The 24356-nt window shown below is 38.3% G+C and overlaps 2 protein-coding genes and 1 pseudogene across 2 annotated transcripts; all 3 read left to right on the top strand.

Moving 5' to 3' along the window:
- Window positions 1-1007: 1007 nt before the first annotated feature.
- Window positions 1008-19374, top strand: LOC104415733 (very-long-chain 3-oxoacyl-CoA reductase 1). The gene is made up of 4 exons (XM_010027077.3): window positions 1008-1490; window positions 1578-1900; window positions 2256-2325; window positions 18983-19374. Exons 1-4 carry the CDS (start codon window positions 1197-1199, stop codon window positions 19220-19222), a joined length of 927 nt encoding a protein of 308 aa, XP_010025379.1. The 5' UTR covers window positions 1008-1196; the 3' UTR covers window positions 19223-19374.
- LOC120286728 lies at window positions 16514-17858 on the top strand. Its single transcript, XM_039299182.1, has 3 exons — window positions 16514-17027; window positions 17099-17330; window positions 17412-17858. The coding sequence occupies exons 1-3, from the start codon at window positions 16935-16937 to the stop codon at window positions 17849-17851; spliced, it is 765 nt and encodes a 254-aa protein (XP_039155116.1). The 5' UTR covers window positions 16514-16934; the 3' UTR covers window positions 17852-17858.
- A 3714-nt stretch (window positions 19375-23088) lies between the features above and the next one.
- On the top strand, window positions 23089-24105 carry LOC104417771 (annotated as a pseudogene).
- Window positions 24106-24356: the final 251 nt, after the last annotated feature.

Here is a 24356-nt window from a genome sequence, read left to right as displayed (position 1 = left end):
AGGAGGAGGAGGTTGCGGTTGATAGGTGATGGGGGAAGGGGGAAGAAAGGGAAAGAACAGTAGGTGGAGAGGAGGGAGGCGGGGGAGGAGAAACAACGGGTGATGGATGGGAGGGTGGAAGAAAGGGAAGAAATGAGGCGGGGGGGCCCGGGGGTTGGGGGTGGCGTGGGGTGAAGGGGGAAGAGAGAAACAAACAGGTAATGGCGGACCAAGCTGCGGGGTGGCGTGAGGGGGAGTGGGGAGAGAGAAATGATGGAATTGACACATTGGGAGGCACAAAATCAGAGGGGTGGCGTGGGGCGGTAGAGAACATCTTGGGAAGTGGCAGGCCATTGGGAGAGAAAATGAGGAAAAGAAACTGAGGGAGAGGGGGTGTTTGAGGTGACCTGGGAGAGAGAAAATAATGGGGGAATAAATTTTGGGGTTAGGTGGGAGCTAAAATTCAGGGAAATGACAGATCATTGTGAGGGAGAAAGGAAGAAGCTGAGGGGAAGGGGAGTGTCTGAAGTGGCGTGAGAGACAGAAATGAGGGAGCAAAACAAATTTTGGGGAGCAGGGGTTTGAAAAAGAAAGAAAACAATTTTTAAAAATAAAAATATTGAAAATTAAATTTTATTAAATTTTAATTATTATAAAATATCATAGTTCTTTTAAATAAGTTGATTATAATATTTTCTTAGTTATTATTTCATTTATAATTTTTGTTAAAGCTAGAAATATATTCCTAAATATGGGTATGCATTAATTATTAATATACCTTTTAAATTTTCTATAAATAGATTTATTAATATTATTAATGTAAATTCATTATAAGTTCTTTTTATTATTTATTTATGAATTTAAATTAAATTAATAAAAAATAAAAATATTATTTTAATATATAACATGTCAGAATTTTTCACTTTTAAAAATAATGTACCAACATATGGAGTCATCTTCATGTGTCCATATCGCGTGTCGGAAGAGAGAAGGAACAGAGAGAAAGAGAGGGGATGGGGTGTAGATCACCCTAAATTCGAGTACAGAATATCTTTGGAAGAGAGAAGGAAGAGAGAGAAAGAGAGGGGATGGGGTGATATGCGGTGAGGAGAGCCGCTCCGTCGCGGAGTTTTGGAGAGCAGTGAGGTGAGAGAGACGTCAATAAATGTTCAGCAGTTGCCGTCCCGAAGTCCTCTGGTTACACACCGCACAAAGCGATGGCTCTTGCGGACTTCTTGATCGCCACGGCCGCCGTACTAGGCTTCTTCTCGCTCTTCAAGAACCTACTCGCCTTTGCCCGATGGCTGTACGCCGCGTTCCTCAGGAAGCCGAAGGACTTGCGCGACTACGGCTCGTGGGCCATCGTCACCGGCGCCACCGACGGCATCGGGAAAGCCCTGGTGTTCGAGCTCGCCTCCAAGGGCCTCAACCTCGTGCTCGTCGGTCGGAACCCCAGCAAACTCGAGGCCACCTCGAGGGAGCTGAGGGATAGATTCGGAGCAACCACCGAGGTCCATTACATAGTTAGCACTTCATATGCCATTCACGTTAAAATTCCCGAGTGATGGTACATCTGACGCACGAGACACTTTGTCCAGGTCAAGACCGTGGTCGCCGATCTCGCGAAGCTGAGCGGAGAGGAGATAGCGGCGGCCATTGCAGGAGCGACGGAAGGGATCGACGTCGGGTTGCTGGTCAACAACGCGGGGATGGCTTCTCGCCCGAAATACTTTCACGAGGTGGATCGAGAGTTGACGGAGAGCATGTTGAGAGTGAACGTCAACGCAGCGGTGTGGGCGACGAAGGGAGTGATCGATGGAATGTTGAAGAGGAAGAGAGGAGCGATCTTGAACATGGGATCTGGTTCCGCCATGTATATCTCTTCGTATCCTCTTTTGACCTTGTATGCGTCCACCAAAGCGTAAGTTTCGATTTTCTCCCAGTTTTGTGTCCTCTTTTTTCGGTAGTTTGTTAATCAAATTTATAATGCAAATTTTTTCTCTTTCTTACTAATTTCCTTTTAGGATTGTAGCTATATCAGGATTGATATACAAATTTGACATTGTAAACAATGTGATGGACTATAAGCAGTAATAAGAAGTTAATCAAATTCAATGCCGGACAAAAGTTTATACATCGCTTAATGTTCCAACAGTTTAGTATGTTTCACATTATTTGGATCTAAAAGGACCTTTCAACAGTGTCAAAGTCTATATCCAATCTATTCTTATAGTTCAATCATGTGAACTTAGATATATCAATGTGATTCGTTGCAGTTTTCTAGCAACATTCTCAAGAAGCATCAGTCTGGAGTACAAGGGACAAGGGATTGATATTCAATGTCAGGTAAATGTATGAGAAAAATCATATATCATTTAGGTATTGTGATAATATGGTTAGAATTCTTGTGTCGCCTTTGTTCTGTCTTATTTTCTTCTCCTAGCTAAATACTCATAAATTTGCGAGAGAATATTGTTATAATGTTTACTTTTTCCTTTTAAAAAAAGAAAATCAGATGCCAATGAATTTCCTTTCATAACACAATCACTTTATTGAGACTAATTAACTCACTTCTCCACATTGGTAATAAAATGGATGCATAATATACTTTCTCCTTCAATGACGTAATAACTGCTCAAGTTCCAATAGATCAATTTAATCTTGTTCAATGGGTGATATTCAGCCCAAAAAAATAAAGACTAGGAGCAAGGTCTCATTCTCCATGACTTCACAAATAGAGGGAAGATGATTAGAAGCCTAGGTACTTCATGATTAGCGACAATTCCACAATGCATGTTGGGGCTCATATAATCCAATCTATGCGTTGGTCCGTTTGATTATCTTACTGGTCATGTTTCATATCAGCTGGACCATGCAATCACTTATTTGCTCTTTCACTTGTGAGTTCTCCACGAGGAAAATTGTTCAAAAAGTCCTAAATTTATTGTATAGAGGTCAATTCAGTACCTTTCAATTATACCAAATTAGTCCTAAAATTTTAATCTTTATACTTTTAATTGTATCAATTTAATCATAAATACTTTGATAATTTTTCCAATTAATCATAAACCTTTTGAAATTTTGGCTATGTAGTCCTTTTGGCCAAATAATAGATTTATGACTAAATTGTCAAATTTTCAAAAAGTTTAAGACTAAATTGACAAATCGTTAAAAAGTTTAGAACTAAATTATTACAATTAAAAGGTTTATGATTGAATTGGCTAACATATAATAAATTTAAGACTTTCATCCTATACAAACTCAAAATAGTTCCTCTGTGGAAAGAAGGGTGCAATACCGATTATGTACTTCTGTAAGAAGAAGAGAAATGGGTCCGTAAATTTATTGACCCTGCAGGCCTCATTCACTCCCTAGCTGTATTGATTGTACTTGCTAGTTAAATGCCACTCGATGCCCTTTGCTAATTGGTGAAACAAGACATTATATGGGTGCGTTTGGATGGGCATTTAGAAAGCCCATCCAGCCCCCAAAGCCCCTTCAGCCAAAGAGAGGCGTTTGGCAACCAATTCCGAAGGAGCTTTCAAATGAAAGCTGGCCCTTGGGAATGCTGAAGGCTTCAATTAATGAAAAAATTAAAGTTGTCGATTTTGCCCTCAAAATTTGTTGAAAACCCACTTTTGTCCATTTTGAAAATAGAAAAAAAAAACCCTAGCTCATCCGCACTCCTCTCTCCTCCCCTTCCCGTCGCTTCGCTCTCTCCTCGTCGCTTCGCTCTCTCCTCCCCTTCTCCCCTTCCGTCGCTCTCTCCTCCCTCGTGATACCAGTTCTTGCTCGAGCGACAGAGAGTCCAAGGGAAAGCGGCGACCTAGAGCGGCAGAGCTTGAGTCGACACCTCGCCCGCGCGCCAGCTCCACCGACGACTCCTTCCGACTCTCTCCTCCCCTTCTCCCCTTCCGTCGCTCTCTCCTCCCTCGTGATACTAGTTCTTGCTCGAGCAACAGAGAGTCCAAGGGAAAGCGGCAAGCTAGAGCGGCGAGCTTGAGTCGACACACCTCGCCCGCGCGCCGCCTCCACCGACGACTCCTTCCGACTCTCTCTTCCCCTTCTCCCCTTCCGTCGCTCTCTCCTCCCTCGTGATACCAGTTCTTGCTCGAGCGACAGAGAGTCCAAGGGAAAGCGGCGACCTAGAGCGGCAGAGCTTGAGTCGACACCTCGCCCGCGCGCCAGCTCCACCGACGAGTCCTTCCAATCGGCACCATCGAGCCGGCCGAACTGGTAAGCCCTTCGTCCGTGCCCTATTTCTTGAGGTTCAAGTATAGACTGAGATGGTGATTGTAGTCGTGATTGTGGTCATGATGGTGGTCATGATTGTGGCCCTAGTCGGTATTCTGGTGGTAAACATGCTTTAGCAATTGCAAATGCAACTGAGATCAATCTTGGTCGACTTCTACAAAGTGGCATTTGTGAGCGTGGAGTGCAAACAGCTTTTTGGTGTCTAGATGGCTCTTTTGAGGATAGGGCAAGAGATTCACCTGTGGAAGTAATGCGTTTTTTCTATGCAAAGGAGAAGCTGCCTTAGAAATGAATGCTCTTTTTGGCTACAAATTTTCAGATGTCTTTCTTTTTGAAAAGGACTTATTAAGCGGCTAAGCTCTATATTTTCTTATAGACATTTAGTTAGCACTCTATTAATACTGCTAGCTCATGGCAGGATTCTTGGCTGTTTGTGGTGTTTTGATACACGGTCACGCTGCTTTCATGTCATATGACATGACTGTAGTCTTAAAAATGCTGAAAAGTCCTTTTGGCTTCAAGAAGCTATTCCTTTATGCAATTAACTCTGTAAAATCCTATCTCACGTTCCCTCAAGCTAACCTCTTGGGCGTCCTACGTTGGTGATTTATAAGTTTTGGTGGCTTTTGGGGACTGCTATGACCTGGTGGGACTAATTGGGTCATTTAAAAGGTCCAAACTTTCAATGCCATATGGAAGAAATAGTGAGTACAGGAAAAGGAGAAACCAGATTTTTGTACATTGTTAGGGATTCTCAAGGAAAAAGAACAAAGATAGATTTTTCTATCCATGACTTGGACCAAGCACTTTGGGCACCAAGTATATATGTTTTCCTGATTGGATATTTAAAACATGTGATGTTCATGAGAATAAAAAAAGTAGTTCTTATTTCGTTTCTGTGGTGTGTATTTCTATGTCTTATTAGTTCTAATATCATTTTTTGCCTTGGCGTCTATGCTTGTTTTCTTCCATCCAATCAAATTTGGTATCACATTCACTTTTGGCAATCTGCTTGCTCTTGGGAGGTTTGTAATTTGACTAAATACTGCCTTTTCTTTTCTTACCTAGATAACTTAATTCTGCTTTTGGTTCTTAGTCATTTGCTGTGCATGCTTTGTACATTTCTGCAATTTGATCCCCATTGGTTGTGTCAGTATCTTATAATTGTTTGATTTCCTAGAAGTTAATGATGCTGTTTTCACAATTGAGTTTGCTGCTCTTCTGATTTTCCTGATCACATTTAGTTGTTTTTCTTCTTTTGGATATTTATATTCTTCTTCCCATGGATCCTTATCATCTTTATTACTGTTATGTAGTTATTGCTAGCCCGAATACTTGTAATTTGAACTCAATTGCTTACTTTTCAAAAAAACAGATACACTGCTCAAGAGGTGGAAATAAGCTCATCCAGGATCCGACCAGCAATCTCTTCTTCTAGAGCCAAAAAGGTTAGTCCCAATTCTATATTTTTCTTCTGGGGTTTCAAACAAACATATCTATGATGTGTATTCATGTTCCTTGATGTTTGGTGATTGAAAGCTATCTTAAATGGTGAACTAAGTATGAAGTCCACACCACATGTCTCACCTGCATTTGTTTATATTGCATTTATTAGTAGATGGCAAGTTCATCAAAAGAAAAGGCATTTTGGAGCCCTGAAGATGTTGAAACTGATATTGCTAGTATAAACACCTAGAGGGGGGGTGAATAGGCGCACAAACAATTTGTCGATATACGGAAGCAATTCTTAACAAATTGAAATACGATCAAGGTAGGAAGAGAGAAATTGGAACACAGGATTTATAGTGGTTCAGCTTTTTCCAAGCCTACGTCCACTCTTCCGCACCGACAGCCCACCGGCTGGATTTCACTATGATCAAAAGAGTAGTTACAAGCACAGCTTTGCCTTCATTCCACACAGTGTAGATGTCTTGCCACACCTCCTCAAGGTCTCTCACAAATATAGACTCTCTTTTGTATAAAAGTATTCGCTCAAAGGATTTATCTAAACAAATAGGAGCTTCAGACTTTGGAATTTTTCTATCGCGCACTTCCTCGAACAACTAAGGACGTCTTCCTTATATACTCCTTTATGCCATCATACCCGTTGGCACTTACCAAAGGAATTCCTCCAATTTACCCATTGGACGGAATCAATTAGGAAGATCATTCGAGCTATTAAAGGAACGTGTTGATAGTCCATCAATCATGTTCGCCCATACAATCGGGATCTCGGTTTCCATAAGTAGAACCTTCCAATAATATTTAGACAATCATCGAATCTTCAGTCATTGAATCAAATTTGATCAATCAAAGGATTACGATACGTCTTCTCCAGCCATGAGATCTTCTCCGGATGATAAGGTTGAATCGAGCAAAACATTCAGTTCGGGATAACCTTTCTTCAACGGATCGCTGTGTCAATGAGGATAGACTTTGAGTCTTGAGTCCGGCTGTCCGGAAGTCTTCGACTTTAACCAACGAGTCCGCCGACCTTCGACTAGACCGATGGAAACGTTTTGTCAACTTCAAAACTCTTCACGAGGATTTCTCCAACAATCTCCCCATTTTTGATGGTGACAAAACCTTCAGATTTGGATAACTTTGACCTGCAAAACATTTCTCAACCACATATGCATATCTTATAGAAATAAATGGCTAATAGAATAACACTAGAATCTGCAACCACAGAAAATAGGTTAGTCCAATATATGATTAAGCCATTCATAAGATATCAATATTGATCAATAAAAGCAGTAAAGTCAAGTCCAAGTCTAGGCAGTTCTTGTCCAGACACAAAACAAAGTCAAACACAATCCAACAAACAGTTAAAAAAGATTGAAAGTTTTTTTCAAATCATGCATCTCTCCCCCTTTTTGTCATCATTTAAAAAGGATGAGATGAAATCAAGATTGCTTGGGAACGCGGACAAGCTGGAAATCTTCCATAGACTCGAACAATGCCTTCCGGCCTTTTAAAGTCTTCATTCAATTGTACAACCTCCTCACTCTTGGCATTGGCCTGATTCGAATAGAGAGGGCTTGCATCTTTTCATTTAATGAACAGGAAGAAGCTTGACCTTCATTCTTCAAGCTTTGAACTTCGCATCCCAAGGCATAAATCTGACCTTTCATCTCCAAGAGAATATCCATGATTCTGCGAAAATCTGCTCAATTATCAGTTTGAGTACTTGCTTCGGCTCGATCTGGAGTATAAGCAGACGATGGTGGATCAGCATAATCTCGCAGGTTTGGTGATGAAGCTTCATGACCTTCTTCTGGAAATTGAGATGCATAAACATCTTCCGGGTGCACGGGCGAGCGATCGACTCCTTCACTTGCATCCGGATGTGAAGACGTCACTCCTTTCTCCCGATCTCCCCCGTTTCCATGCCTACTGGTGGAGAAGAGATTTCCTCGGGTTCTCCTCCTTCTCTTCTTTCTTCTTCGATCTTTCTTTCTCTCGCTTCTTGCTCGCTTCTCTTTCTCCTTCTTCCTTCTCCTCTCGCTTCTTTTGTCTTTTGTTCCGATTCTTTCGTGGAACAGGACGACCTAAATTCCTCAAAGCCATTGCAGAGATTGTGATGTCTTCGTCATCATCTTCATCCTCAACAAGGAGAGCTCTTCTTTTCTTTGATGAAGCAACCATGGGCTCCTTCCCTTTTCTCTTAGCGGCAGAAGAGAATTGATGAGATTTGGTAGGAGTCTTCTCCTTGAATTTCTCCAATTCCTTGCTCGGTTCATTCGGACGCATTTTGGTTACCATTTTCAGTCCTACCACCATATGATCGCATGATCGAACACAAAAGATTTGCGGAGGCTGAATATTCAGATGTCTGAATAACTTCGTAACAAGGCTTGGGTAAGGGAGTTGACCTCTGTCCTTCATCACCGCTCTATACATATGAAACATAACGGTATGAGGGAGAGAAAACTTCTTACCACGAGAGGATGGCATACATCAACTTTGCCTCGAACTTGACACATCGGTTTTGGAAGTTGATTTCGGCCGAAGGCAATTGATCACAATTTTGTGAAGCAAGATGTTGAATGCATTCATCCGTGAGTAAGTGATATTCTCATCTGTTCTCCTGTCCTTCACCAGTTCAAGTGTAGCCCCAGCAATAGAAACTTTGATTGGTTGATATCTGCCTCTCTCAACTTCTAGCACATCTGCCAGCATGTTCATATCCACAACATAGTCTTGATCTTTAACACTGAAGGAGAATCTATTCGCATCCAAAAAGCTAAGATTTGAATAGAAATATGCAAATCAATTCAGTATAAGCCTCGGTAGAGTCGGAGCAAAACTTTTCAAGTTGAAGATAATCGAACTTTTCCCTCAAGTTCACTTTCACAAAGCATCCAGAAAATCAAAGTCCACACTTCTAAGGTTTATTACCCCACGCTTCAAAGCAATTTCGAGTACGAGATCCTTTTGTTCCTTTGATCTGAACAAATCTCCCATTTTTCCTTGAATTTCAGCCGCAATACCCATTTTCGGTTGAAATAGACTGAATGATTGTCATCATCATTCCCATCTACAGATTCGGCCCCCGATCACGAGGATCACTTGGGATATTCGCAAGGGTTTCCTCACCACCCCTTTACGAGCGATTCCCAAACTTTCCATTTTTCGAAAGATATATTCGTTCCTATATCCTTTGTCTCTAAGAAACTCATCAACATAGTTCAAAGGAGTACGAATTCCTTTTAAGGCACGATATAGCTTGTAAATAAAAGCGGGCTTTTGAACTCTTACGGGTCCGCCTCCTCGATGATTTCTTCCGATGCGATCAACAACGCCTTGAGGACTAGATGGTGGAGAGTGACGCCGCGAGAATGTTGTGGGCTCGGTTGCTGATCTGGAGTAACTTCATCTTCAGTAAGATCGAAGTGCGTAGGCCCCTCACTCATTCTCTGTGGTCCCCTGCTTGCGATTCTTGACGACTTTCGTGAAGAAGACATCTTTAATAGTGTTTGGAAGTTTCCTTGCTTGACTTTCCCAGAAAAGATGACAACTTTTTGAAGATTTACCGAAGAAGACAAACGGGAATGGAGGATTGATGCTTTCTAGGGTTTTTGAGAGAGTAGAAAAGTGAAGAGAAATCGACGGTGCTCGTTCGGTTAAAAAGAAGAGTAAACAAACCGTCACAAAAGAAATAAAAATATGCCTTTTCAAAATAACTGTCTTTATCCGCAAAAATAGTTATTTCAAAAATAACTTCCCTTTTGAAAATGAATCGATGCAATATTTATGTTAATTAAATATAGCAACAATTTAAACATAGTCTGATGATCGTACCTTTTCAAGATAAGATTGGAGAGAGAAAGACTTACAATCGAAGGTCGAGCCAAGACAAGTAGATAAAGTCTTGTAAGCTCGAGTCGAAAGTCTTTAGACTTTGATATCCTCATACCTCAAAATGTTGAGTCCGGGACCGTATAGACTCAAATTGATTTTTCTCCAAAGGCTTTGTGAATATATCCGCCAGTTGATTCTTTGAGTCAACAAATTGAATTGAAACATCTCCATTTTGAACATGGTCTCTTATAAAGTGATGTCGAATCTCTATATGCTTTGCTCTTGAGTGGAGAATTGGATTTTTGGTGAGGTTGATAGCGCTGGTGTTGTCGCAATTAATCTCCGTGCATGAGTCTTCAATTTCAAAGTCTCTTAGCTGTTGTTTTATCCATAGAATTTGCGAACAGCAGCTTCCAAGAGCTACATACTCGCTTCGTTGTTGAAAGAGACACAAGTGCTTTGTTTCCTTGAAAACCAAGACACCGTCCTGCTTCCAAGCAACCGGCAAGTTCTCGAAGTGCTCTTTCTATCAACTCGCAACCGGCCAGATCTGCGTCGAATATCCCAGGAAGATTAAAGTCTCCTTCTTAGGATACCAAAGACCGATGCTTGATGATGAAGCGACGTATTTAATGATGCGTTTCGCAGCACCGAGATGAGATTCTCTAGGATCGATTGAAACCTAGCACGAGATGCAAACACTCAACAAAATATCAGGTCTAGAGGCAGTAAGATAAAGAAGTGATCCAATAATGCTCTGTACAGCTTTTGATCAACTTTCTTCCATTCTTCATCTTTGTCTATCTTTAAAGAACTTGACATTGGAATGTCGACCTTTTGCAATTCTCCAGTCCAAACCTTTTGACAAGATCATTCACATATTTTTCTTGAAAAATAAAAGTTCATTCCTTCAATTGTTTTATTTGAAGACCAAGAAAGAATGTTAATTCTCCCATCATACTCATTTCAAACTCATCCCGCATAGACTTAGAAAATTTCTTGCACTGATTCTCATTAGAGGATCCGAAAATAATGTCATCCACATATATTTGAACAAGTAAGAAACTTTTGTTTTCCTTCTTGATAAATAAGGTCGTATCTACTTTACCTTTGACAAAACCATTTTGAATTAAAAACTTACTCAATCTGTCGTACCAAGCCCGAGGTGCTTGCTTTAAACCATACAAAGCCTTTTCGGTCCAAGACCGAGTCGGCTTCTTTGGGTCTTCAAACCCTGGTGGTTGTTCCACATATACTTCCTCATGGATAAATCCATTTAGGAAGGCGCTTTTTACGTCCATTTGGAATAACCTGAAATTCTTATAACAGGCAAACACAAGTAATAGTCGAATAGCTTCTAACCTTGCCACCGGAGCGTAAGTCTCATCATAGTCTATTCCTTCTTCTTGCATATATCCCTTGGCCACGAGTCTTGCTTTATTTCGTACGACTTTTCCTTTTCGTTCATCTTGTTTCGAAAACCCATTTAGCTCCAATAACAGTTTTACCTTTAGGTTTGGATGTCAATTTCAGACATCATTTATGCTGAACTATGCGAGCTCTTCTTGCATAGCTTCAATCCAGCTTTCATCGATAAAGCTTCTTCTATGCTCTTTGGTTCAATTTCGAAACGAGTGCCACAAAGACACTAGACTATTCTCGCCTTTTGGATCTCGGTGCGAATTCCTTCATTAATTTCGCCGATTATAAGATCTTTGGGATGACTAGACTTATGCTTCCAGTTACTCGTTGATTTGTCTGGTTGATGATCTCTTTCTTTGTTTAGATCTTCACGAACATCCCGAAGCTGGTTTTCCAGTCCGAGATGCTTCTTGAGTTGTAGACTTTGGAGGGTGCATAGCGAGTTCGAGACTCTTCTTGATGAGTCGACTTGATTCATCTTGCGTTGAGTCTTGAAATTTGACATTCATTGACTCCTCCACACCGGCTCTTCTTGTTATAGACTCTGTAGGCTTTGCTTGAAGTAGAATATCCAAGGAAGATACCTTCATCGATCGTTCTTCAAACTTACCAACTCGATCTTTTGCATTTTTCAATATGAAACATTTGCACCCAAATACATGAAAGTATGAAACAATAGGTTTCTTATCTTTGAATAACTCATAAGGGGTTTTCGAAGAATAGATCTTAAGAAGACTCTATTGATGATATAGCAAGCTGTTGAAACAAACTTGCCCAAAATCGAGAAGAAATTTTACTTTCAATTAAAAGAGTTCTAGCCATTTCTTGAAGAGATCTTCTTTCTTTCTTTCCACAACTCCATTTTTTGAGGAGTATATGGAGAGGAAAACACATGCTTACAGCAGATTCATCACGGAATTTTGTAAAATCTTGATTTTCAAATTCACCTCCATGATCTGTTCTTATACTTGATATAACACATCCTTTTTCATTTTGAATCATTTTAGCAAATTTTTAAAATACGAAAAGGTTTCAGACTTACTTGCAAGGAAATATACCCAAGTAAAACGGGAGTAATCATCAACAATTACTAGGCAATACTTCTTACCCCAATGCTTTGAGTTCTGGTTGGTCCGAAGAAATCCATATGCAGCAACCGTAGTACATGATTAGTAGAGACATAATTAATTGGCTTAAAAGAATTTCTTACCTGCTTTCCCGAGAATACATGGAGTGCATGAATCAGTCTTTTGGTATGGCAACTGGGTAGTCCTCGAACAAGCTGTTTTGAAGAAATTTTGGCTAATTGCTTCATGTTGACATGACCAAGCTTTTTGTGCCATAAGCTTGCTTCGTCTTGAATTGAGATAAGGCATTGCGATTCATTTGGTTTCACATCCAGAAGATAGATATTTCCATGTCTTCGACCCATGAAAGATTGAGTAGTCTTTACTGATTCCAGAACATGTTCATTCTTGAAAGAAGATCTTGAAACCAGTATCACACAATTAACTAATGCTGAGAAGATTGTAATTGAGTCCTTCCACTAGGGAGACATTACTTATTGTGAGAGTACCAATTTTCACGGTTCCAAATCCCACAATACTTCCTTTGCTATTTCCTCCAAATGAAACTTTTCCACCATTTACTTGAGCAAGCTTTATAAAACAATTTGAGTCTCCTGTCATGTGTCTTGAGCATCCGCTGTCAAGATACCACTTTACCTGTTTCTTGACAGAGACCTGCATTTAAAATAAAGTCTCAAGCTTTCTTTGGTACCCAAACTTTCTTGGGTCCTTTGGTGTTAGTAATATAAAACAGTATTAGCCCATACTTTCTTAACAGGTTTCCATACCATAGGACACTCTTTTTCAAAGTGATCCGGACTATTACACTTTGAACATTTGAGAGCATTTCTTCCTACGGGTTTAACAAAAACTCTTTTGAAGTGATTTTTGTAAACTTCACTCGAAAACCTTTTCTTGATTCTTTCTTTTACTTTAGGAAAATCAATCAAGGGAATTGTTTCTTCTGTCATACCTAGACCAGACTTATTGAAGTAATGTCTTTGCGCTGAAAGAATTTTCTCAAGTTTTTCAGACCCCATAGAAAATTTCTTTGATATATTAGATAAGTCTGTTTTTAAACAAGCATTTTCTTTCAAAAGATTGGAAACAGACATGTCTAGACTTTTAACTCTTTCTTCTAAAACATTTTCTTTTAGTTTTAGAGCTGAGTTTTCTTTTTCAGTTTGGAAATTCTTTTGAGAGAAATCTTAAGACTAAAGCATAGTTCATCAATATATTTAGAAACTTTGACAGGAATTTTAAAATTACTTGCCTCAAATTCACCGTCGAGTCGATCCAGTCCGATCCAGTCCGAGTCCGATTGTGCCATCGGACATAGATTGGCATATTCATTATCACTTTCTTCACACTCGGTATCACTCCGGGTTTCAGCTTTGAGAGCTTTTCGAAATTTTTCAGCTTTTCCTTTCTTCTTCTTCAAAAGAGGACAGTTGGGTCGATGTGTCCCTTTTTCTTGCATTCAAAAGCGAGACTACATCTTTATTTGGTTCCTCATCATCAACAGACTTGGTCTGCTGTCTTTGAAAGCCTTGTTTCTTTGAGTTGAACCTTCTTCCTTTTCTGTTTAGTTTTCTGAATCTTCTTATCATGAGAGCAAGCTCCTCATCGTCCATATCATCTTCAGAATCTGTATCATCAGAATCATCATTTGATTTTAATGCAATGGATTTCTTACCTTTTGGATCTTTATCTTCATTGATCATTTCCACTTCATAGGACTGAAGAGTTCCAATCAGCTCGTCGACAGATAGTGGCATAATTCTCTGCGTCTCTCTTATCGAAGTCTTTATGTGATTCCAATCCCTTGAGAGTCCACGCAGTAGCTTGTTTACCTTCATGGGATCAGAAGTTGGTTGACCTTGATTTTCAAGACCATTCACAATATCTGTAAAACGACTAAACATGTCGGTTATTGATTCTCTGGTTTCATTACGAAGGCTTCGTATTGACCAAGAAGAATGTTGATTCTTGTTTCCTTTACTCGTCTGTTCCTTCATAGGTGATATGCAATCTGTCCCAAACTTCTTTTGCTGTACCACAAGAAGATATTCTATTATATTCAGTTGGTGATAAAGCACAATATAAGGAGTAAATTGCTTTTGCATCGAGTGTCTATCTCTTGGTTTTTTCTTCCTGAGACATTCCGCTGGATTCTTCAGTTTCTTTTCCTCTTTCAGAGACTGATGCAGTGGTAGGAGTAATTCCTTTTCTACAACGTCCCATTCCAGAGGATCCTTTGATCGTAGGAAAGCTTTCATTTTGTTCTTCCGGATGTTGTAATCCTTTCCATCAAAGTAGGGTGGTCTGGTATTGCTTTGCCCTTCCATCAGCCCTGGTGCTAACATACTAGCAATGGATCTTTTACTATGAAGTAAAACACTTCAAATAAAGTAAGTACACGAGCTCTGATACCAATTGATATTGCTAGTATAAACACCTAGAGGGGGGTGAATAGGCGCACAAACAATTTGTCGATATACGGAAGCAATTCTTAACAAATTGAAATACGATCAAGGTAGGAAGAGAGAAATTGGAACACAGGATTTATAGTGGTTCAGCTTTTCCAAACCTATGTCCACTCTTCCGCACTAACAGCCCACCGGCTGGATTTCACTATGATCAAAAGAGTAGTTACAGCACAGCTTTGCCTTCATTCCACAGTGTAGATGTACTGCCACACCTCCTCAAGGTCTCTCACAAATATAGACTCTCTTTTGTATAAAAGTATTCGCTCAAAGGATTTATCTAAACAAATAGGAGCTTCAGACTTTGGAATTTTTCTATCGCGCACTTCCTCGAACAACTAAGGACGTCTTCCTTATATACTCCTTTATGCCATCATACCCGTTGGCACTTACCAAAGGAATTCCTCCAATCTACCCATTGGACGGAATCAATTAGGAAGATCATTTGAGCTATTAAAGGAACGTGTTGATAGCCCATCAATCTGTTCGCCCATACAATCAGGATCTCGGTTTCCATAAGTAGAACCTTCCAATAATATTTAGACAATCATCGAATCTTCAGTCATTGAATCAAATTTGATCAATCAAAGGATTCTGATACGTCTTCTCCAGCCATGAGATCTTCTCCGGATGATAAGGTTGAATCTGAGCAAAACATTCAGTTCGGGATAACCTTTCTTCAACGGATCGTGATGTCAATGAGGATAGACTTTGAGTCTTGAGTCGGCTGTCCGGAAGTCTTGAGACTTTAACCAACGAGTCTGCGACCTTCGAGACTAGGCGATGGAAACGTTTTGTCAACTTCAAAACTCTTCACGAGGATTTCTCCAACAGAAACATTTTGTAAGTTATGCGTTGAACAAATTGACAATGGCAATCGTCCTGCAAACAACAAAAGGGATGGATGGACGGTTATAATTAAGAAGTTTGAGGACCTAAGGGGCAAAAAGTATGATAAAGGTCAAATGAAAAGTAAGTGGGATAATCTGAAGGAAGATTGGAAAAGATGGAAGACATTGGTTCATAAGGAAACTGGATTAGGATGGGATCCAAGAAAGAATACCATTGATGCAAGTGATGAATGGTGGGAGATGAAAATTCAGGTTTTTTCCATTCTTTTATTAAATTTTTTTAAGTTCATTTTTTTACTATAAAACTCATGAAAATGTTTATTACAACAGGAAAATCCTAAGGTTAGACCTTTTAGGATGAAAGGCATACATCCAGATCTTCAAGCTTTATTGGATAGAATGTTTGGAGATACTGTTGCCCTTTGGGAGCATCCCATGGAATCCTGCACAAGGCTTACATATTGATGAGGATGTTGTCGCCACACAATTTGACATTGGTGGTTCAGCAGGAGCAGGATTTACTAATGATAATATAGAGGACGATATAGGTGGAAAGAGCAGTGACCAACATCGAAGTGATAAAAGAACGTCACAGAGTTCGGTGAGACAATCTCAAGAAAAGAAATAAAAGAAAAGTACGGCTGATAAGCTAGCATTGCAAATGGAGAGGATTTGTTCAGCTATTGAATGTAGAAGTTATGCCAAAGAGGTTGATCCTTACAAGGAACTCATGGAGACGTTGAAAGCTATACCTGAGATAAAGCAAAATCAAGAGTTATATTTTTTTGCACTAGATTATTTTTCAGAAATGAAAGATAATAGGCAAATCTTTATGAACTTAGATGATGATCAAGAAAAAGTCACGTGGCTCAAGTATAAGTTCGCACAACGTAGGGCTCACTAGGATATTTGCTATTTATATTTTTCACGTGTAATGTTATTGTAATTTAATATATATTTGCACTACTTATTTGTATTAGTTGGTGAGACATATTTATGCTACGTTATCAGACTTGTTTTTAATTGGTGTTTTTTTATCGAATGGAGTTTGCATACATATATATGATAAGTGTTTTTTTGTTAATGAATGATTTAAATAATTCATTATATATCTTATTCTAATTCTATTTTGTTACTTTGATCAGTTATGGATGACTCTTCTGAAAGGGAAAACCATGAAAAAGAGGAAGAAGAATATTGGCAACTTTGTGTAGCTGCACATACTTGCGGTGTTAGTGTTTATCAGTCAATATATGGTGAAAAAATACCGTGCATGACCTCATCATTTACTGGAAATGCATGGTTGAGAGAGTTGATGGATATAGATGCTAATCCAGAAAGGTTTTATCAAATGTTTAGAATGGATAGAATTGTGTTTAATAATTTAATGAATGATTTAGTGACACGATATGGTTTGAAAGGAACTAGAAATATTGATGTTGTAGAAATGTTAGGATTATTTCTTCATATTTTAGGACATAATATAGGTAATAGGTTAGCACAAGAGCGCTTTCAGCATTCTGGGAAACCATATCCAGGCTATTTAGCTTAGTTTTGGATAAAGTATGTGAATGGGAGCAAACTTGATCCAACCATCCGATCGACAATTCAAGGAAGTTCCAAAGAAGATCAGGAATAATACAAGATTTTTTCCACAATTTAAGGTAAGTTATGATTATACAATACAAAATATGAATTAAATATAAATCAAATAATATTCTTCTTCTTGTTCTAGGATTGTATTGGAGCTATAGATGGTACTCATATTCCAGCGGTGGTACCTACAAGTGAGCAGCTTCGTTTTATTGGTCGAAAAGGAACACCGACGCAAAATGTGATGGCAATGTGTAATTTTAACATGGAATTTACTTACATGTGGGCCGGTTGGGAGGGAACAGCTCATGACACTCGTATCTTTTATGAAGCTATCAGGAGACATGATTTACAATTTCCTCATCCTCCAAAAGGTTAGTTAATTAATAGTTTTTATGCATTAATATACGTATGTGTTATATGTTGATTAAATTTACAATTTTTTTTTTGTGTAGGTAAATATTATTTGGTCGATGCTGGATATCCAAATCCCACAGATTATTTGGGGCCATATAAAGAAGTTAGATATCATTTACCTGAGTTTCAACAAGGTCCTCAACCGACAGGTTATAAAGAAGTGTTCAATCGTGCTCACTCCTCACTACGATCAGAAATTGAGCGAGCTTTTGGCGTATTGAAGAAGAAGTGGAAAATTTTAAAGGGCATGCCAAGTTATCCATATACAAAGCAAGTGAAAATTGTGATAGCAACGATGACTTTGCACAATTATATACGAAGAAATGCCTTGAATGATACACATTTTGCTATAGTAGATTTGGATCCCAATTTATATACAATTGATCCTGATAATGTAAATGGGGAGGGTAATGCTTCAAATGATGATGTAGCATCTGATATGGCATGTTTACGTGATCAAATAGCTATGCATTTATGAAGTAATTAAGGATATTTGTAATTTTTAAGGATAATGAACTCTTTCCTCAAAGCATATGTTATCATGTTTTTATTGTAATTAAAGTATTTTTATTTTAATTGAGAAAGAGCGCACGTAAATTTTTTCTATTTGATGTCTACGTGATCAAATAGCTATGCATTTATGAAGTAATTAAGGATATTTGTAATTTTTAAGGATAATGAACTCTTTCCTCAAATCATATGTTATCATGTTTTTATTGTAATTAAAGTATTTTTATTTTAATTGAGAAAGAGCGCACGTAAATTTTTTTCTATTTGATGTCTACGTGATCAAATAGCTATGCATTTACGAAGTAATTAAGGATATTTGTAATTTTTAAGGATAATGAACTCTTTCCTCAAATCATATGTTATCATGTTTTTATTGTAATTAAAATATTTTTATCACAATTGAGAAATAGCGCACGTAAATTTTTTCTATTTGATGTCTACGTGATCAAATAGCTATGCATTTATGAAGTAATTAAGGATATTTGTAATTTTTAAGGATAATGAACTCTTTCCTCAAAGCATATGTTATTATGTTTTTATTGTAATTAAAGTATTTTTAATTTAATTGAGAAATAGCGCACGTAAATTTTTTCTATTTGATGTCTTTTAGTAAAAAAAAAAAAAATGAATTTTAATTTTAATAAAATTGTTTACACAACATCTTTAAAATTGTTATCAAATATAAATTAAAAAGGTTACAAACATTATTTTCTTAATTTTAAACAAATAAAAAAAATTACATTAATCACCAAATGGGCTTTATAAATGTGTTTTTTTTACCAAACAACATTTATCTCAAAGTTGCTTTTCAAAGCAGAATTTACCAAACAATCTTTGCATTCCCTCCAAAGCCCTTTAGGCTAAACTGCTTTGCATTTTCCCAATGGGCTTTCCAAATGCCGAACCAAACGCACCCTATGAGCTAAAGGAAAACGGTTTTTCTGGCATTGTATCTCGCAAAGGTATAAACAGTTATGCCTGGATGTTAGAGATTCACTTCAAATGTGTAATTAAGTTTTCATAGAAATTAATGAATCGCAAGTCCCAAGGAAAAAGCTTTTAGAACTAACGCTGCGCTTGAATCCCAATTATATTGCAGGCTCCCCTTTTCATTGCCACCAAAATGACCAGGATGAAGAGACGGTATCTCTTCATACCTTCGGCGGAGATATTCAGCAGAGCTAGCGTGCGGTGGATCGGGTACGACCGGGTGTGCAACCCCTATTGGTCGCACTCGGTTCAGGCGTTCGTGGCACGCACGCTGGACACAATCATCGTTTGGGGTCTCGAATGCTACGCGAAATGGTTGAGAGGGGCTCGAGAAAGATCGCGTCGTTAGGTCATCGAACATGGTAATCGCATTTTCAGACGCACCCCGACGTAATTGCAGCTTGTGTACATGACTTGGATATGAAAGCTTGGAGTGGCGTGATATGGGTCTGTGGTCGAGCCTTGAATATGGCATGTGATATGAAGACTTTCTATTTTTCATTCGGTACGCATAAGTTTTCGTTTATACACTGTGTTTTCGGGTCTTTCAACAAAGATCACGCTTCTACTTTGGACCCTCTTAAGCACGATTCACTTTTTACATTCAAATACTTACGCGGTGGTGCCCACAAGATTGTTAAAAGATAGTGTTTACTATTCTATTTGTACCTTCCATTATCAAGTTTACATGTCGATAGAGTGACATTGACACTGGCTTGCTTCTTTGATAATCACGTGAAAGCATTTTCACATAAGAAAAATACAAAATCTGTAGTGCTCTTTCGATCATTGATATCTCCAACATAATCACTATCTAAATGAGCTCTAAGTTAGAAGGATTCAAAACGATAGTAGTGTAGGCCATGAGAAGTAGTACATTTGATGCACTGAAGTATATTTTTTATATCTTTAAGATGAGATGACTTTGGCTTCTCTATATATCAACTCATAATTCCAACAATATACATAATATCTGGTCTCGTGCATGTCAAGTATCTCAAACTCCCAATCAAGCTTCTATAATATATCAAATTAATATCGGCACCATCATCAAACTTTGAAAGTTTGGTTCCACACTCAATTAGTGCATTGATCAAAGTACAATTCTTTATATAGATTTTTCAATGATATTTTCTGCATATCATTTTTGGGAAATAAAAAATCCCTTGGCACTTTGCTTCACTTCGATCCTAAGGAAATAATTCATGAGATCATTATCAGTCATCTCAGATTCTTTCACCATCGATGCCTTAAAAGCATTAATCATCTTAGTCTTGTCCTTCTTTCCATCACATTTTTTGCGTCGGAATTTCTTAACTCTCTATTGGGTGCCTAATCAATCTTATTCCCTTTGTTGTTGAATTTATGTTTCCCTGTATGCTTGAAGCTCGAAACTTTGTAGAAGCGCAATTTAGCAACATAAGCATGGACAGAGGATTTTGTAGCTTTTAGACACTCATCCTCCAATTCCAAATGACATGTTATATTGTCAAAAATTATAATATTCTCATTATACGTCATATTGATTTTTATATGCACCAAACTGTCGAAAAGATACCTTATAATAGCATGAACTTGTTGTTCATTAGTAAGGAGCGTAACCTGTCGACTTCAGTTCACATATCATGTTTAACATTTCTTGAAGATGCTACCTCATCATTAGATTTGAGTGTTTTTGATATGTGTTAAACTTGATGATGAGTCTTCTCAACTTTATGGCAGATATATTCCTAATCTTATCTTTCAAGGCGATATTACTTAAGCTTTATTATAACCTTCAAATTCATATATGATATCATTTTACATACAAATCAGTAACGTAATGCAAGCGATGCTATTTTTCTTTTTCCAAGCTTTATAAATTTCTTGATCCCTTCTATGTTGAACTGAGATTCCATGCTCAAGTTTATTCATGGTGCGGTTGAGGGTTTACAAAACCTCCTACTCATTAAAAATGTACTGAACCTTTTAATGCAAAATATCATAATTATAACCATTCATCTTTTCACCCTTATTGAAGTCAGTCACAATGGTCTTTGATGTCAAAAACATAATCAATTGCTATAGCCGTGTTGACATAATAAATGCAGAATCAATATTAACACATTTTCTAGATTAATACACATTTAATTTGCAGTAAAGACAAACTAAATTAATGATAATTCAATAAAATGTACAGAAACGAAAATTCACTATGTTCCCAATCAGCTTTTGTATATTATTATTTTACTATCATTAATTAGTTTAATTTGTGCAAATGTCAAGTTCTATGCAAGGACTCATTTGAATTATGAAAGAAAGCAAAATTAAGGAAGGAAAGATGGAGAAGGACATAGTCCAAAGAGAAGACATAGGAAAATTTTTATGTATTGTCTTCAATGTAATTGTAAATGTACAAGTCTCCTTAGATATAATACAAGGTGTAAATTGTGAAAAGAAGTAAATGATCCTAAGTATCAATCTAGATCTAAATCTAATATTTAATTGATATACATACAAATTATGATCAAATTAGATCAAAACTTCCAACAATGTGTTGGGCAATCATGCACACAATCACGGCATATCTTCCAACAAATTCTACCAACCTACAACTTTCACTAAAAAAAAAAATAATTACATGACTTCATGTAATTTCTACATTTTCTATTAATATCAAAAAGCATAGCACGATGTGAATAAACGTACAAACATTCATACAACAGCTACAATCGAAAGCGGAATTCATGATGTAGTGAAAAGATCAATGATCTACAGCCATTGTTTGAGTTTATTCGAAACTAGGAAATTGCAAGCATATTAAAGCATATACATGTTGTCATCAAGTCAAGTTCTACACGACATATCTGTGGTCATTTACATGTAAACTAACTTATGTATTTCCAAAACCATAGAGAAATACAAGTTTGAAAGAATAAACAATTTGCTTATACCCCAAAAATTATGCGTATTTAGGGTTTTGTACGCATTTTTACACCTTTAAAAGATTCAAACATATAAAATAAATACATCACAATGTAGAGCACATTTATACAAACCAAACACCACCAACTACAGGCCGATTGGACTCCCACACACTTACACATGTTGTTGGAGTGCTTGGCACATGTGGTGCATGTGACGGCAAGCCAATATGGCTTCTGGCCTGTCCAATCGATCGGATTGCCTGACCAATCAACTTGGTCGGGTCTTCGAGTTAGGTCTTCATGCAGGTCAGATTGGATCTTCGGTTGGTCGAGTCGCTGGTTAGTAGGTCAGTTACCGACTATTGGTAATGTCATCATTGACGTCGGCCCACATTGATTCGCCAACGCACGTGTGGCACTCATGTGCTGGGCATTCTCAGCGTGTGGGTGGCGCTTACACACAACGGCTTCTGGCACGTGTAGGCGCATCTAGCGTCGTCCGATGGCATGTCACCTGCCATTATGATCGTCTCGACAAATACTTTCATTTCATATATTCAAAAATTGAATTTGGACGAAAAATATTCCGAAAAATGGCCAAAACAAAGATGGTTGTCTAGGACCTCTAAAGCCATTCATTGCTTTGGTTCGTTTTCGATGATTCATGTTGCAATTTCTAATCAATGAACATTCAAACAATATGAAATTCATTCTCTTAATCCCCATATTAAACAGTTTGCAAGAAATTCGACAGAAAAACAAGATAAATATCATGACATAGGCTCTGAGACCAATGAGGGATGAAAGATGGCGGAAGAAACAACTAACATTTTTATTGTGTAATAAATGAATTACCTATGAATATACGTTGAATCACAAGTGAACGATGGACAATACGATTTCATGATGGTCGGTACAATCACGAAGAAAGTATTCACATTCTTCAGCGTTAATGTTAATTGTTTTCTTAAAATAGAAATGAAATTGCCTTTTGTTCGTTCTTTTTTTATGGAGTGTGAGAGAAAAAGGGGGAGCATTCTTTTTTGAAACGTTCTATTATTAGCAGTTGGCTATCTTCTAAAACCATCCTATTTATACTTCATTTAAAATATAATTATTCAGACCCCTCTTAACCACATCACATCACATCACATTAAGACAAACCGGTGTCTTTATTGCATCTCATCATGCACATATCAACAAAATATAATATATATATATATAGATCACTGCGAGAAAATAATTTACACTATGACAATTTACAATAGGAATATCTGGGTACAAAACTAGCTTTCGGGCGGGTGAGGAGAGATGGTACGTCGCGGAGTTGTGCAGAGCAGTGAGGTGAGAGACACGTCTATAAATGTTTAGCAATTGCCAACACTACCTTATGTGGTGATACCATACTCCGCACAAAGCGATGGTACTTGCGGACTTCTTGATCGCCACGGCCACCGTACTATGCTTCATCTCGCTCTTCAAGAACCTGCTCGCCTTCGCCCGATGGCTGCACGCCACTTCCTGAGGAACCTGAAGGACTTGCAGGACTACGGCTCGTGGGCCGTTGTCACCGGCACCACCGACGGCATCAGGAAAGCCCTGGTCTTCGAGCTCGCCTCCAAGGGCCTCAACCTTGGGCTCATTAGCTGGAACCCCAGCAAACTCGAAGCCACCTCGAGTGAGCTGAGGGATAGATTCGGAGCAACCACCGAGGTCCATCACATAGTTAGCACTTCATATGCCATTTACGTTAAAAATTCGCGTGAATTCCTGAGTGATGGTATATCCGATGCATGAGATAGTTTGTCCAGGTCCAGACTGGGGTCGCGGACCTCACGAAGCTGAGCGAAGAGGAGATAGCGGCAGCCATTGCAGGAGCCACGGAAGGGATCGACGTCGGGTTGCTCATCAACAATGCGGGGTCGGCTTATCCATACCCGAGGTGCTTTCATGAGGTGGATCGAGAGTTGATGGAGAGCATGTTGAGAGTGAACGTCAATGCAGCGGTGTGGGCGACGAAGGGAGTGATCGATGGAATGTTGAAGAGGAAGAGAGGAGCGATCTTGAACAGTGGTTCTGGTTCCTCAGTGTGTATCCCTTCGTTTCCTCTTCTGACCACGTATGCCTCCACCAAAGCGTACGTTTCGATTTTCCTCCAGTTTTGTGCCTTCTTTTTTCGGTAATTCGTTGATATATATCGCAAAAGTCCTCACTTTCTTACTAATTTCCTTTTAGGATTGTAGCTATATCAGCATTGTAGCTATATACAAATTTGACATGGTAAACAATGTGATGGACTATAAGTAGTAATAAGAAGTTAATCAAATTCAACGACCGATAAAAGTTTGTGCATCGCTTAACGTTCCAGCTATTTAGTAGATTTGACATTATTTGGATCTAAAAGGACCTTGCAACAGTGTCAAAGTCTTTATCATATTTACTATTATAGTTCAATCATGTGAACTTGATAGAACAATGTGATTCATTGCAGTTTTCAAGTAATGTTCTCAAAAAGCATAAGTCTGAAGTACAAGATACAATGGATCGATATTAAATGTTAGGTAAATATATGAGAAA

The sequence above is a fragment of the Eucalyptus grandis genome, chromosome 8 (assembly GCF_016545825.1).
Source record: "Eucalyptus grandis isolate ANBG69807.140 chromosome 8, ASM1654582v1, whole genome shotgun sequence".
Taxonomy (NCBI): Eukaryota; Viridiplantae; Streptophyta; class Magnoliopsida; order Myrtales; family Myrtaceae; genus Eucalyptus; species Eucalyptus grandis.
The sequence above is the reverse complement of the archived record's forward strand: the minus strand, read 5'-3'. Positions and strand labels throughout refer to the sequence as shown.

Excerpts from the sequence above, each read along its gene's own strand:
- LOC104415733 (XM_010027077.3), top strand. The coding sequence starts at position 1,197 with ATGGCTCTTGCGGACTTCTTGATCGCCACGGCCGCCGTACTAGGCTTC. Across the intron at positions 1,491-1,577 it reads GATTCGGAGCAACCACCGAG|GTCAAGACCGTGGTCGCCGA; the intron begins GTCCATTACATA and ends CACTTTGTCCAG. Across the intron at positions 2,326-18,982 it reads GGATTGATATTCAATGTCAG|GCTCCCCTTTTCATTGCCAC; the intron begins GTAAATGTATGA and ends ATTATATTGCAG.
- LOC120286728 (XM_039299182.1), top strand. The coding sequence starts at position 16,935 with ATGGGAGCAAACTTGATCCAACCATCCGATCGACAATTCAAGGAAGTT. Across the intron at positions 17,028-17,098 it reads GATTTTTTCCACAATTTAAG|GATTGTATTGGAGCTATAGA; the intron begins GTAAGTTATGAT and ends TTCTTGTTCTAG. Across the intron at positions 17,331-17,411 it reads ATTTCCTCATCCTCCAAAAG|GTAAATATTATTTGGTCGAT; the intron begins GTTAGTTAATTA and ends TTTTTTGTGTAG.